Source organism: Myotis davidii, unplaced genomic scaffold (genome assembly GCF_000327345.1).
Source record: "Myotis davidii unplaced genomic scaffold, ASM32734v1 scaffold330, whole genome shotgun sequence".
NCBI classification, from domain to species: domain Eukaryota; kingdom Metazoa; phylum Chordata; class Mammalia; order Chiroptera; family Vespertilionidae; genus Myotis; species Myotis davidii.
In genome coordinates this window covers 313,782-328,149 of record NW_006283770.1, presented here as the reverse complement: position 1 = coordinate 328,149, position 14,368 = coordinate 313,782, and the positions used below count along the sequence as shown (strand labels likewise).

The following is a 14,368-nucleotide window of genomic DNA, read 5'->3' as shown; positions in this document are numbered from 1 at the left end:
CTGGGAAGGTCAGGAAAAGCTAGGAAGAGTCTGTCGAAGAACAGGAGCAAGGAAGGGCATTCCAGGTAAAGGCAACAGCTGAACCAAAGGCACAGAGCTGAGAACCAACACGCTGCTTGCGAGGAACCATAGGTAGTTTACTGCAGGAGAGAAGGGAACTACCAGGGATGTGATGGGAGATGAGGCCACAAGCAAAGATGGCGTTAAGGTCTCTGTGGCTGGGCCATTGCTCTCATTTTAGGCTATTTCCTTCAATAGCCAAATATACCATAAACAAGGGTGACTGCAGAGTCTGGTTTGGGGTACCTTCTTTTGAAGGGAGTTTATGTGGCATTTGATGCTCTTGTGACGAATGGGAAACCCCTTCAGAGTGGGGCCCCCTCTCATAAAGGAACCGTCTTTGCACCTGGGCATTTTTTCCCTTAAAAGACCCCCAAAACCCTGGTGAGCCAGCATGGCCCGAGAAGGAATAATCTTGTTTAGCTCTGTCAAGTCACTGAGGACTCAACATGTGCCAGACCAGGCAATAGACTCAAAATATATAAATGAGGGGCTCACAGTCTAACGGGGGAGATAGGCCTGCTCTACTCATGGGGGAGACTGGTGCCAACTCCCCTCTGGTGGGGTACAGCCCCCAAGAGGTAAAGCATGGGAGGATAATAAAAGCTTAATAAACATCCTAAGGGCATTAGCTTTAATGGTTATTGTGGAATAAACTACAGGTTCCACATCAACTGCTGATGTGCAAATACATGCGTAAAGTACTGAAAGATATCCCAGAAACAGTTTCTTCTCCCCCCTAAGAGTTTCAAGACTTCCCTGACAATACCTGTTTACACTCTTGACTGGTTTGGTAAACCATTTTTGAATAAACAATGCAAAGGTAAACTTCAGTCCCAAAAGGACAGAACTTAAACATAATTTGGAAAACGAATTGATCAGGAGAACACAGAAAACCAACACTGATTTTCTTTTTTAAGGAAGAATAGTTAACATTCACTAAATATGTACATATCGTCAAGTACTGCACTGAGGGCTTCCCACGCATGGTCTCATCCAGTCGTCACACCAATCCTCTAAGATAGATGCTGTTTTTATTACTGTCTCCATGTTACAGATGTGGCAACTGAGTCTTAACCAAGTAACTTGTTCCCCCGCCATCACTGGAGGAGGCAGGTGCCACCTGACCATTTATCCACAGGGGCCACACCCTTAACCACCACACCAACTGTCTCCCCTTACTGGCCAGTCCCCTGTTCCCGCCTGAGACATCTTTTCTCAGAATTTGGCCCTGAATTCAGGCTTCAGGATAAGTTCCGTCATTGTGATAAGCAGGGCCCAGATCTCTGACAGCTGTTCCCTGCTCTTCATCATCATCTGAAACAATCAGTAAGCATTAGAGAGTAGTTTTCCCTTTACAAAGGTGATAATTAGATAACAAGCTGAGATTAAAGTAATTACCGTTAGACAGCTGGCGAGCCAGCACAGTCGCGTTGAAATATTGTTGGTACTTCGGCATCTGGTTCTAACAACAGCACAGGCTAAAGGATTTTACATTAATTACAGAACATAATTTAATATAAACATATTTAATTGCAATTGATGAGCGATAAACTGTTCAGGAATGACTTAACCCCTTCCGCGTGTCAAAGTGATGGGAACTTTGGGCAGGCTGTGGCCTCGTCTGCTGTCTCTCTCACCCTCCCTCGCCATGCCTCCACACTCCCTGGTCCCCTCTCCTGGAGCAAACCCCCCTCAGAGGAGGATTTTCCTCATTGATTGTCCCGTGGGTTCTTGGCGCACGTACTGCGCTGCTCACCCCGGGAAAGCCCGGTGGAAGGAGGCCACGGCGCCGGCCTGGCTGGATGCACTGCCTGGGTGTGACCAGCTGCCCTTCCGCACAGGGGCTGGCGAAATTCTCGCACCTTTATGTGGTGCTGGCTTGGCTTCTGACAGTCAGTGAGCAACCTGTTAAAAATAATCCTCAGATCTCTTAGCAAAAGTATAAAGGTAGCCGAAACCGGTTTGGCTCAGTGGATAAAGCGTCGGCCTGCGGACTGAAAGGTCCCAGGTTCGATTCCGGTCAAGGGCATGTACCTGGGTTGCGGGCGCATCCCCAGTAGGAGATGTGCAGGAGGCAGCTGATCGATGTCTCTCTCTCATCGATGTTTCTAGCTCTCTATCTCTCTCCCTTCCTCTCTGTAAAAAATCAATAAAATATATTTTTTAAAAAAGTATAAAGGTAAACCACTTTTTTTGTCCTGACTAGAAAGTCCCTGGCCACAATAGCCAGGGTATTTTCACAATTTTGGAATCAATGTGTAATACCTGGAAATTTCTTCATGAGATGGGACACTTTCTATTCTGGTAGGAATTCATGCTGTCAACCCCCATCACTACCCCCACAATCTCCACTGGATAAAAGACTCACTCAGCATTTTTTGCACATCATCTTTCCAGAAGCTCCATTCACTAATGGGACGCATTCAAAAGCGACAAAAATCGTGTTATGAGCTACATGTCTGTGTTCCCCAAAATTCGTATGTTGAAACTTAACTCCCAATGGGATGGTATTAAGTGGTAGAGCCTTTGGGCTCTAATTAAGTTTAGATGAGGTCATGAGGCTAGAGTCCCCCATGATGGGATTAGTGCCCTTGTAAGAAGATAAAAAGACTAGAGCTTGTTCTCTTGGCCATGTGAGGCTAGAGCAAGAAGGTGGCTGTCTGCAAACCAGGAAGAGGGCCCTCATCAGAACACAACCATTCTGGTACCCTGATCTGGACTTCCCAGACTGCAGAACTATGAGAAATAAATGTCTGTTGTTAAGCCATCCAGTCTAGGGTATTCTGTTATAGCAATCTGAACTAAGACATACCACTAGGTCCCAACTGCATTGACATGACTCTTAAGAGTTGATCCAAAGAAGTTACAAGACTCGAGGGCCCTCATCAGAACACAACCATTCTGGTACCCTGATCTGGACTTCCCAGACTGCAGAACTATGAGAAATAAATGTCTGTTGTTAAGCCATCCAGTCTAGGGTATTCTGTTATAGCAATCTGAACTAAGACATACCACTAGGTCCCAACTGCGTTGAAATGATTCTTAAGAATTGATCCAAAGAAGTTACAAGGCTCCTTCATAAAAAAAAAAAAAGAGTGAGTAGCCTTAGAGCGAGTTGGAAAAAATCACCATTAAGTTTCCCTATGTGACAAATGATGTGGAATTACAAGGAGTCTTACTGTTTTTACTTCTTCCTGTGGATTTCAAGGTATAAAGCACACATTCCCCTAAAAGCTAAAATGAGGGTTGAAAAGTTTATTATTCATAATAAAACTTCTAGAGGAATTACTGACAGGCGCACACAAAGTAAAATTAGTGTGAAGATTCGGGACCACATATCACCAAGGGACAACCAGGCACTCTCTCCAAGTGAAAGTTGTTCTATGTATAACCTTTTGAAAGAAGAAGTTTAACTCTCCCGACACAGCAAATCCATGATGTAAGAGCTATCAGGTATTTTTTGTAGATTTATATTCCTGTAGGAGTGAGGAAGGGACAAGAAGGAACGTAGCCAATAAAGAAGCATTGGCTAATTTAAAAGTTACCACTCTGTCATAAAAATTAAAAAGTTCTATGGTTCGAAGGACACTAGCTAGAAAGTGAAGAAAAACCACAGAATGGCAGAAAGTATTTATAAATCATATGTGATAAGGGTACCTAGAATATAAAAGGAACTATTACAACCTAACAATAAAAATACAAATAATCTAACTGAAAAATGGGAAAATAATCTGATTCAATATTTTTCTGAAGACAATATACCAAAGGCCAATAAGCACATGGAAAGACTCTCAACATCATTAATCATCATTCAAACCAGGATGTCTGTAATAAAAAAGATAACAAATGTTGGTAAGGATGTGGAGAAACCAAAATCCCTCATAAATTGCTGGTGGTAATATAAACAGCACAACCATTGTGGAAAACAGTTTGACAGTCCCTCAACAAGTTAAATATAGTTACCATAAGACCCAGCAACTCGAGGTACATGCCCAAAAGAATTTAAAAGATGTCCATACAAAAAGTTGAACATAAATAGCAGCATTATTCATAATAGCCAAAAAATGGAAGTAATCCAAATATCCATCAATTGATGAATAAACAAATTGGTATATCCGTATAATGCACTATCGTTCAGCCATAAAAAGGAACCAAGTATTGATACATGCTATACTATGGATCAATCTTGAAAACATCATAATAAGTGAAAGAAGCCAGACACAGAAAACCACATATTGTATAACTACATTTAATATGAAGTGTCCAAAATTGGTAAATCTATAGAGAAAGAAAATAGATTCATGGTTGTGAGGAGATGGGAAGAAAGGGAACTTAAGAGTGACTGCTAATAAGAATTATTTTTTGGCGGGGGTGGGGGGGAGGAATGATAGAAATGTTCTGGAATTAGTGGTGAAGGTTGCACAATATTGTGAATACACTAAAAGCTACTGGACTGTACACTGTATAATAGTTAAAACAGTAGATTTTATGTCATGTAAATTTTATCTGTTTTTTTTAAGGGACCAATCTGGGAATTTGAGCTTAGTCCCACTAGGGCAGCCTGGGAATCTGTGTAACTTGATCACAGATGTTCAAGAGGTGAGGATGCTGGGATATTTATCCCCCAACTCCCCTCAGTCAGTGACGGCAGGTTGCTTCCAGGAGGCATACATTCCTTGCACTTTTGGCCTAACTGCCAAAGGAGCTCTGGTGGCTGGAGATCGTCCTTAGGCAGTTAAATGTTGGTGCTGACAGACGACAGGCCAGTGCGGCCCCGAAAGGGTATAGGCAGGAGATCCAGGCAGTGCACTGATAATCTGCTACTCTCTCATTGAGTTGTCTTGGGATTAAATAAGAAAATCTGTGTAAAATGCTTCACAGTGCTAGACACAGAGAAAGCTCTTAATAAATGTGAGCTATTTTTACAGAAGATTCAATAAGGCTAAATAATTTGATCAAAATTGCATAGCGAATGCAAGACAAAGCGAGGATTTATGCAGATCTGTCTATACCATGCAGTCTTCCACATAGAGAATCATACTAACCAAACTTGTAAACTTACCTATAGGATGACAATCATGTCTTGAGGACATTCAGCGACTATAACAAATATCTTTGTATCTTTACTCTCTCTCCTGCCCCTTATGTGTCTTCAACGGGGACAGCAGCTGCTTGTCTCACAAAAAGGCCTCGAGGGCAGACGTTCTGTCGGCTCAAGTTGCCCAGGGTCTGAATATTACATGGTTTGTTGTGTAGGTACTTATTTGAGATTCAAAGCCTGCACATTTGCTGACAGTTTAGTCCAAAGGACCAAGACACAGTACACCTGATGCTGCAGGAGCGGCAGGACAATACTTGCCTCACCCACATGTCGGTCCCCCTGTTCTCCTCTGGAATAATCTGACTTTCAGTGACTCAATGAAAGAGGTGCGCTAGCAGGGGGAAATGGCAGGAATCCCTTCCCACAATGCCCGCCTGAACTCCCAGAGGGTTGACGTGAGGATGTGGGGTTGCAGACCCCAAGCCTACCTGATCAGGTAGTGGTTGATAATGGTGTCAAAGTAGCTGTAGTACACGGCATTGTTCACGTGGCCGTACTGGTCATTGTCCTGCCACCTCGTCTGGATGGGCAAGAAGTACCCATAGGCCTCCTGGTGACGATGACAATCTTCAACCCACTGGTTCTCTGATGATGTAGTCAAGGAACGGACATTCCTAGGAAGCATCCTCCAAACCCAAGAGGCCATAGTCGGTGATTGCTGCCTTGAAGGGTACCTTCAAGTGAAAGGGCAGCAGAGGATAAGATGGTCTGCAGAAATCTTTAGCTTCACAAAAACGATTGCATTAAATTTTGGCCATTGATTTCAAAAGGAAATTAAAGTTTTTCCCCTAAGAAATAAATCTTCCCTGATAATGCAGGTCCTTGTCACAAATCTATTTACTGTTATTATTGTTATTGATTTGGGAGAAAGGAAGGGAATTATTTTAGCCTTATATTTATATATCTTTATAAATATTCTTAAATTGGACCATACAACACAAGTTATTTTGTAATCTTTTGTGCTTAACAATAGATTATTGATATGTTTAAATACTCTCCTACATCATTTTAATGTTGAATTCCATTATATTCCATTGTATCAAAGCTTCACAATTTATAAAATCCTTTATCGCATATTGAGGATTATGATTCCAATTTTGTTGACTTGGATTGGAATTTTTGTAAATAAACCACCACACACACATGTGATTATTTTCTTAAAATAAATACCTAAAAGCAGAATTGCTGGGTCAAAGGGCACATAAATTGTTAAGGATTTTGATTTAACAATTTATACCACCCCAACAGTGGCCAATTTCCTTGTCAATTTTAAAATGCTTTGTCAATTTGACTGTGTTCTCTCATTTCCATATAAATTTAATGAAATGTGCTAAATGGAAAGATGACTACTGCTACCAGCTATGATGGAATAAATAGTATCAGAATAACCCTTCTGTTTGAGAACAACTATAAAAGTGAGATAAAATGTAAAAGAAGAGCCCTGTGAAGGCGTGAGGAAATAATCACGGTAGCGGGACTTTATAGGCTGCAACCCTGGGGACAGGGTAACACACTGCAGTGAGCGTGCACTTGCTACTGCTGTTTCTCATCAGGGTATCTGCCAATTTACTATGTGGGGAATAAAGGCTGAAGAGATAACAGCAACCTACAGCTTGCAGTGGTCTTGCTGTGTTGGAAGAGGTGACAAAAATTGAAAGGCCAACATCCTGGAGAAGAGTGAGCTGCAGAGAAGTGAGCCTCATAGTGCAAACTTCCCCAAAGGCATCTGCTGACTCCTAAGCTGCACATGCTCCAATGGGACAGAGGAACCAGGAGAAAGCACTGCTCCAAGGCTAAAAGTCTAGGAAGAAAATAGGAGTCTCACTGTGCTGAGGACTGCCAAGGAGGAATGTAAAGACCCCAGACTTTCAGTTTCGACCCCAAAGAGCCACTTCCTTAGAGTGAGAGCAAACCCTATATGGACCAGCCTTGAGCAAGGCTGTCTACCCAAAGGTCACCTCTTAGCCAGTGGAAACGTAAATCATCTCTACAGGAAAACAGCACCATCCTGAGTCTCCACAACTTTTTAGACACAAAGTCTAACATTCAGTTAAAAACTACCAGGCCTATTAGGAAAGAAGAACAAATGACCAAAACCCCAAAGAAAAGACAATAAAATAGTCCCACAGACTCACACTGATTTTAAAATAACTATGATTAACAGGCATCAAAGATAAAGGGAGACTATGCATCCCAAATACACAAAGAACTCTAAAATTCAGAGAGGAAAGATAAAAAACCAATAAAAATTAAGCAAAACTCACACACAATTCACAAATACAGATTTTTAAATGACCTTTAAGCATATGAAAAGATGGACAACTTCAGGCATAATTAAAAAAAATGAAAATTATCACTATGCTGAGATACCTTTTCCCAATGATTAGACTTGGTAAAAATTACAAAGCTTGACAGCACATTCTCTTGACAAAGACACAAGGAATGAGACACTCATACATTGCTGGTGGGAGTGTCCTGCCTTATGGGAGAAGAATTTAACAACATCTAACAAAACCACAAGTGAGTTTACCTTTTGTCCACATCTAAAGTTACCTTGAAGATATACTTTCACCAGTACAAAAGTACATACGAACAAGGTACATCTGCATTTGCAATTGAAAAATATTGGGGGGGAAACTCACATAGGACATTGGTTGAATAAACTATGATACATTCACACAATGGTATACTATGCAGCTGTACATGAAAACTAAAGAATATATGATATGGAAATCTTGGTTGTCAACCAAAAAAAGCAAAGTGCAAAAGACTATATATAGTATGCTACTTTTGTGTAAGAAATAAGAGGAAATAAGATAATATAAAAGTATTTATTTACACTTACAAAAAGCAATTCAGGAAAGTTGAACCAGAAACTAATGAGGGCACATTAACAAGGTAGACGGGGTGGAGGAAGGGTAGTAACATGCTTCTGGATACAGCTTTTTGTGTAATTTTGGGTTTGGGAGCTTTAATGTTTTATATACTCACCCAAGATGATGATGGTGATGATGAAGAATTTAAACCTAAAATGGAATACAAACAGAAACAAGTGAGTCTAACTATATGTCAAATGAATAACATAATTACACAGAAGAGAAAAAATAACTACTTTTGAGTACAGGGTTTTGATTATATACCCTCAAAGAAAAATCTTCTAACAAATACTGAACACTGGTTAGAGGTATGTTTTTTATATTGACAGAATCTAAGCCTGGCAAATGAGTAGATATACTAAGGATAATTTAGCCAGATTTCTCACTTACAAGAAGGACTTGCAGACACAGGAAAGAGAAAGACGAAAAACCTTCAAATGTTAGGTAAGATTTGGGAGTCTAGTATTAATGCCTAGGTTAGGGATAGAGATAAAGACAGCCTTCTTTTTCCTGGCCCTTGTGAGCTCTGTGGCACTCCAGCAGAAAGATAAGCACACTTAGTGTCCAGATCTTATTTTCTAAATACCATTCTAGACAAAATGGAACCAGGACTCCTTGAAGAAATGACTGATCCCAATGCCGCGGCAGATAAAGTAAAAGGTAACCCTGGAACATCTCATTGTTCCAGAAAGTAAGGAATGTTTGAAGAATGAGGGGTATGACAAAAGTAATCTGGGATAGAAATCAGAAGATTGTTACCTCGGGTAGGGACAATGACTGGGAAGCGGCACAAAGGTGGCTTCTGTACTGTTAGTGATATTCTACACTGTGGTCTAGACGGTGTTTACATAGGTATGTTACTTTGTAGAAATTAATCAAGCCTATTCTTTTATGACTGTATTATATTTCGATTAAATGTTTCTCCAAAACTGTGCTATATGGAGAGAAGTTACAGGATTACAGTAAGTTAAATCTCTAATGTCCAGAGCGCTCTCTCTCTCTCTCTCTCTCTCTCTCTCTCTTGCATTATTCAGGGAATTTATCTCTTGTACATTCACCCTAATACAAACTCAGAAAACTTGAAGAAGTCAAGATTCTTCTTTAGCCACATAAGGACCTGTTATATTGTTTGCTTTGTGGATATGTGTATATTTATATGGCCTCCAAATAGATAATGATGAAGACAGACTTAACTCTCACATAGTGGAAGCACAAGTAATGACTTAGAATCCTTGATGACCTGAAAATAACCTGCCATCTAAATGACATTTAAAAGGAGAAAGTTCTTAAACTTGTACATTTTTGCATTAAATTTTCCTAAGGAATCAACCTTCATCATCTGTACCTTTTGGCAACATAAGGCTAATATTCATCCACTTGAACGCATACAAAAATCTCAAAATAAAAGAAATCTCTGCATGAGTGATACTGAGTCCTAGGTGGCATTCTGACTGACCACTATGAGAAAGTCGAGGGAAGTAATTTTTTAAAATAATTTTAAAGAACCGCATTAAGTAGCAAAGCTCACTGGCATAGTCCAAAGAAAATCCATTTTGATACCTGCTTCACGCTCAGATTTTATAAATAATATTAAGAGCTTTCCCAATCCTTTGGGAATCAGCTCTGACTCCACAAAGTCGCCATAAATGGGCACTTTCCTGAAGCCTAAGTGTGTGGGGGAGGAGGATCCTGCCATGCAAATAAATTCTCAGGAAGCTGTGAAAATATTCGCTATTTTGCTCAATTTATTCCAAGCCGAAATATAATAGTACATTATAAATCTGTTTTGATTTTACTTAATCTAATGAAAAAATGTTCGTCTTTTTGATAAGTGCTCATTAGCCATTTTTTCCTGACATAAACAGACAAGAAAGATGTTCTCGTGCTACATTTAAAACGCAACTCAGCTAATTACAGTGCAATGACTCAAAGAACAAAATCAATGCACTAAAGTTTCTCACTTGAATTGTCTTTAGAGTTGAATTAAAAAAAATCTAACAAAAAAAATTTAAAGGGCCCTAGCAGTGTGTTTTATACTTAGGTTGAATAATGTTTAAGTAAACAAAGGCCGCATTTTAGTACGTGATTTAAAAAAATTAAATTTTCTCGGGTCAATTGCTCTCCAAAAATAGTTGCTGAATTTACCAACAAAAATCTCAAAATAGAAGAAAGCCCTTTCTTGGAAGGGGTGATAAATTTGCATAAGCACTTCACCCTATTTCACCTGTCCTTGGTGAGACCAGAAGCTGCAAGGAGATAATATTTGGTCAGCGTTGGAGCCAGAATAGGACCAGGAAATAGCAAGAAATCAAGATCTATTTAAGAATCAAACTTACTTACAGGCCAAATTTATGCACAGGACTTTTAGGAATATCAGATAATCTTGGGTTTTTTGAATCACAGAGTATTGATCTACTGAAACATTACACTGAATGGGTCTAGCAACATTAGTGCCATTTCCCAAAGCACTTGGTTTATGCTCCAGGAAGAATTTTGACTAATCTAACTCCTTGGGTATCTCAAATCTGGCCACATGACTCAAACTATCACTTCATTGACTTTTAAAATTGTGTTTTATTATGAAATATATTTACCCCAAACTAGAAACCTGACAATGATTATATATCTATGACAAATAAATTATGTGTATTGTACCACTTATTAGGTGCCAGCTCCCATGCCAAGGGCTTCACATACATCATGCCATTTAATCTTTATGGCACATCAATTCTCATTTTAAAGATGAGGAAATTGATGCTAAAAAATGTTAAGTAATTACCCCAACAACTAATCTTTGTGATGTTCTGCCTTGGAGTTTGGGTACAATACACGTAATTGGGTGCCACAGAATTTTAGTAATTAGTTTATGTGTACCATGAGATGAAAAGGGTTGAAAATCGCTGGTATAAGAAATAAGTTTCTAACATACAAAACATTTAAAAGTCGCAAAATTGAAAACTACAACAATGTGGGGGTAAATTGTCTGTTGTTACAAGTTGGCAAACAGCACAAACCCACACACTCACCCTAAAGTACCCCCTCCAACATGGATTATCACTGGGAGGGAGATGGGCTGGATGTCTTATAAATTCACTTCTGACTGTATGACTCTGAATTTGAATCAAAATCTACTGTAGAATATGAACAAAAGAATCATGCTAGCCATCAGGAAGGCCCTCCTCTCCTGTCAGCTCAGCCTCAGAAGACTAGATCATAAGAACCAAAGGCAGTGACCCAAAGCATTGCAAAGATAAGGGATTCCAGAACTGAGAAGACTCAGTTGGCCAGAGGCCACAACCTAGAGTGCTGGGTTGTTCTGCTCAGCTCCTAGAAGCCAAGTGCAAATCGAACTGACAATCAATCAATATTCATCGGGTCCAGGATTATAAAAAACTACAGACACGGTCCCAGAAATAAGACTGAGATGTGGGAAATGGGCTGTGAGATCATTAAGGGTGACAATGACCATGAACCTTCCTTTTCCCCTCAGGAGCTGGGCTGCCAGGTCTGGGTTTAATTCCGAGACATTATTCTTCAGTCCCTTTTCTAGAGAGTGAGGGCCATGCTTTGAACAGCCACAGCAGTTAATTCTGAAGACAGTGACTGTACAAGGCTGGTGATGGTTCTGACAATCCTGGTTCCTTTTATAAATTATTCAGTCCAGGAGTCCCTGGAGTGAATATTTTTAAAGTTTGCACATGAGTTCTTGGAAGAAAAGTACACCAAAGCCAAATAAATAAACACATCTGAAAAAGACCTGTTCTTCTCAAGCAATTAAAAAATGCATTGTTATTTATAAAGTTACTCTGTTTCCTTACAGGTGAGTGGTAACTTGTCCCCAGTCAAAAGCTTTTTTATGCATTCCACCCCAAATTGCCAGGCTGCCTACAAAATTTGCAATAAAGCAATTAGAAGCCGCAAAGTAAACAAAATGTGTCCTGTAGAATGGCAGGGGCAGGCAGCAGATCAGAAATATTCACACTGTCTGTCAGGCTGTTCCCTGGCTTTTTCTGTGTGTTGTTCATGTATACTAATGTGTGGACAAGAGGGTTGAAAACATTTTGCTAAGAATGAAACTCTAAGATTTATACATAATTTCTAAGCTTATCCTTGGGAAAGAAGCCACAATCTGTTTTCAGACAAGTGTAAAACACTTGCAATTCCCTTTGAAAAACAACGTCCAATCTTCCCTTAAATTGAGATGCCAGAGCAACTAGATTGTGATTTAAATCAGAGAGCGAAATTAGTCCAGGTACACCGGGGTGGAAGGAGAGACAGTGCAGACGCTGGTAAATGGGCTATGAATTCAAAATGTCGAATCTTCCCCCCACCCCAGCCAATTTTGACTTTCAACAAATTAGAGAAATAAATTGGCAGTTCACCTATGATTCACCGGTAAACAAACATTTTTCACCAGCTACTTCGTGACTATCTTTTGAGCTGAGCTTTTTTAAATTCCATAAAGCACGGGGTTGTAACAATAACTCTCAGAGTTCACAATAATCGTTGGCAGGGTTCTAATGAAAAACAAAAATCTCCACCTAATTCAGGGGTGGGGAACCTTTTTTCTGCCAAGGGCCATTTGGATATTTATAACATCATTTGCAGGCCATACAAAATTGTCAACTTAAAAATTAGCCTGCTATATTTAATCAAACATTTAATTAACCTCTCCCTAATGCCTTGGCAGGGCCAGACCAAAAGATTTCTTGGGTCTTATACAGCGTGCAGGCCAGACGTTCCCCACCCCTGATCTAATTCCAACGATTCGCCATAGTAACATAGAACTTCATATTATTAATACTGGCGTGGCCTGAGGGAGAGAGAGAGTCTCAGTGAGGAGCAATCTGACAACGTCAGCTAAAATCCTGCATCCCTGATCAAACCAAAGCAATTCAGGTTTCAAGTTGGGTTCAAAAAAGCGTAAACACGGACCAACACCAAGGATGGACTTGGCCAAATGTCTACAGTTGCAGCAGAAATGAACTGACTGTCCTGGTTGGATAGAGGCTCTGCTGGCTGAGATTTTGTTGTGCTCCGGGAAAATGGCCCATTTGTTGGTCCTTCTGACAAAGCCAGATTAAGGATTTGACCTCCATATTCCCATAAAACTCAGTATACCTGTGGATAATCATACTCCCAGATTCATCAGCTCTTCTCCTTGAATTCTATAACCAGCGAAGATCTCTGCTAGCAGAGAACTGGGGGGGTTGGGTGGGGATCATTCTGATTGGAGGAGTTTCTATTCCACAGAGGTGTCTTTATCTCAGCTAATCTATCCCACTGGCAGGTTGGCCGAAACCAAACCTCTCTCTCCAAGGTAAGGGCACTTAGGACTCAGCCCAAGGTGGCATCTACGGTATTTAGTCCAAAACTTTGCCATCAAGAGAGCACACACTCTGCCTAGTAGGGCTTGTGTGGCTCCCCTTTTCTGCCCCCTCTCCCCACCCACTCCTCTCCTGTGGAAGGAATTGATTCCAGGCAAGGGGATATATAGCCAAAGACAAGAGAACCTTCTAAAAATAATTTTTGCAAAGGTTCAGGTAGGGAAAAGGGGTGTGTGTGGAGGGATGATTTTCCACCAGATCTTACATCCTAGCATTAAACTCTGTCTAAGTGGGCTTTTGCCAAAAATTGATCCAAATGCTGGGAAGTGATAATCAACTGAAACCAGGAAGATTTCTTTACAGGAAGATTTCAAATTCACCATCCTTTTTATGCGAGAGGTGGGTCGGGAGGTGGGAAAGTGGTTTTATAAAAGACACAGACAATCACAAATGTGCTGATCTAACTTTGTCAACGACATTTCACCCCAGATGGCAAGTGAAGGAGACACTAAGATTTAAGGCACCTAGACACTTGACAGCAGAATATGAAGACATTAGGGGGGAGGGGAAAAAAACAAACAAGAATCCTTAAATTGCATTATTTCAAAGGCATATAAGTCTAAAAGAATCTAAGATACAATTTTAAGAATAATAAGCATCTGAACCTCAGAGTAATACGAACTTCCAAAGGCAGAGAATGGAGATACTGACTATATCTGAATCTGTTCAGGGACTTTATTCCAGGGCAGGAGGCTGAGCTGCCGCAATGTACACAAGTGGGGTGCAAAGTCAATGGGATTACATTCTCCTAATTATTTTCTGCTTGAGCTTTACAGCACATACACAAAATGAGATCAGCCGGGACTTGCCTCTCTAACAAATCACTCAGATTTAAACATTGCTCAAATAAACAAAGGGGGAAGGGGGGAGGCACAAGGCTGGGAAAAGGCAGAGAAGGGTTTCTTCAATCACAGTTGCAAGGAACAAAAACGGAGGGGGGA

General features: G+C 40.4%; 1 protein-coding gene across 1 annotated transcript in view; it reads right to left on the bottom strand.

Moving 5' to 3' along the window:
* Nucleotides 1-14,368, bottom strand: part of LOC102765636 — a 77,362-nt gene that overhangs the window by 60,115 nt on the left and 2,879 nt on the right. Inside the window, exons 2-3 of the mRNA XM_015566391.1 lie at nt 8,156-8,190; nt 5,593-5,838 (exon numbers count right to left, since the gene is read on the bottom strand). Of these exons, the coding sequence (XP_015421877.1) occupies nt 5,593-5,810 (218 nt within the window). The 5' untranslated portion in view covers nt 5,811-5,838; nt 8,156-8,190. The remainder of the gene's footprint in view (nt 1-5,592; nt 5,839-8,155; nt 8,191-14,368) is intronic.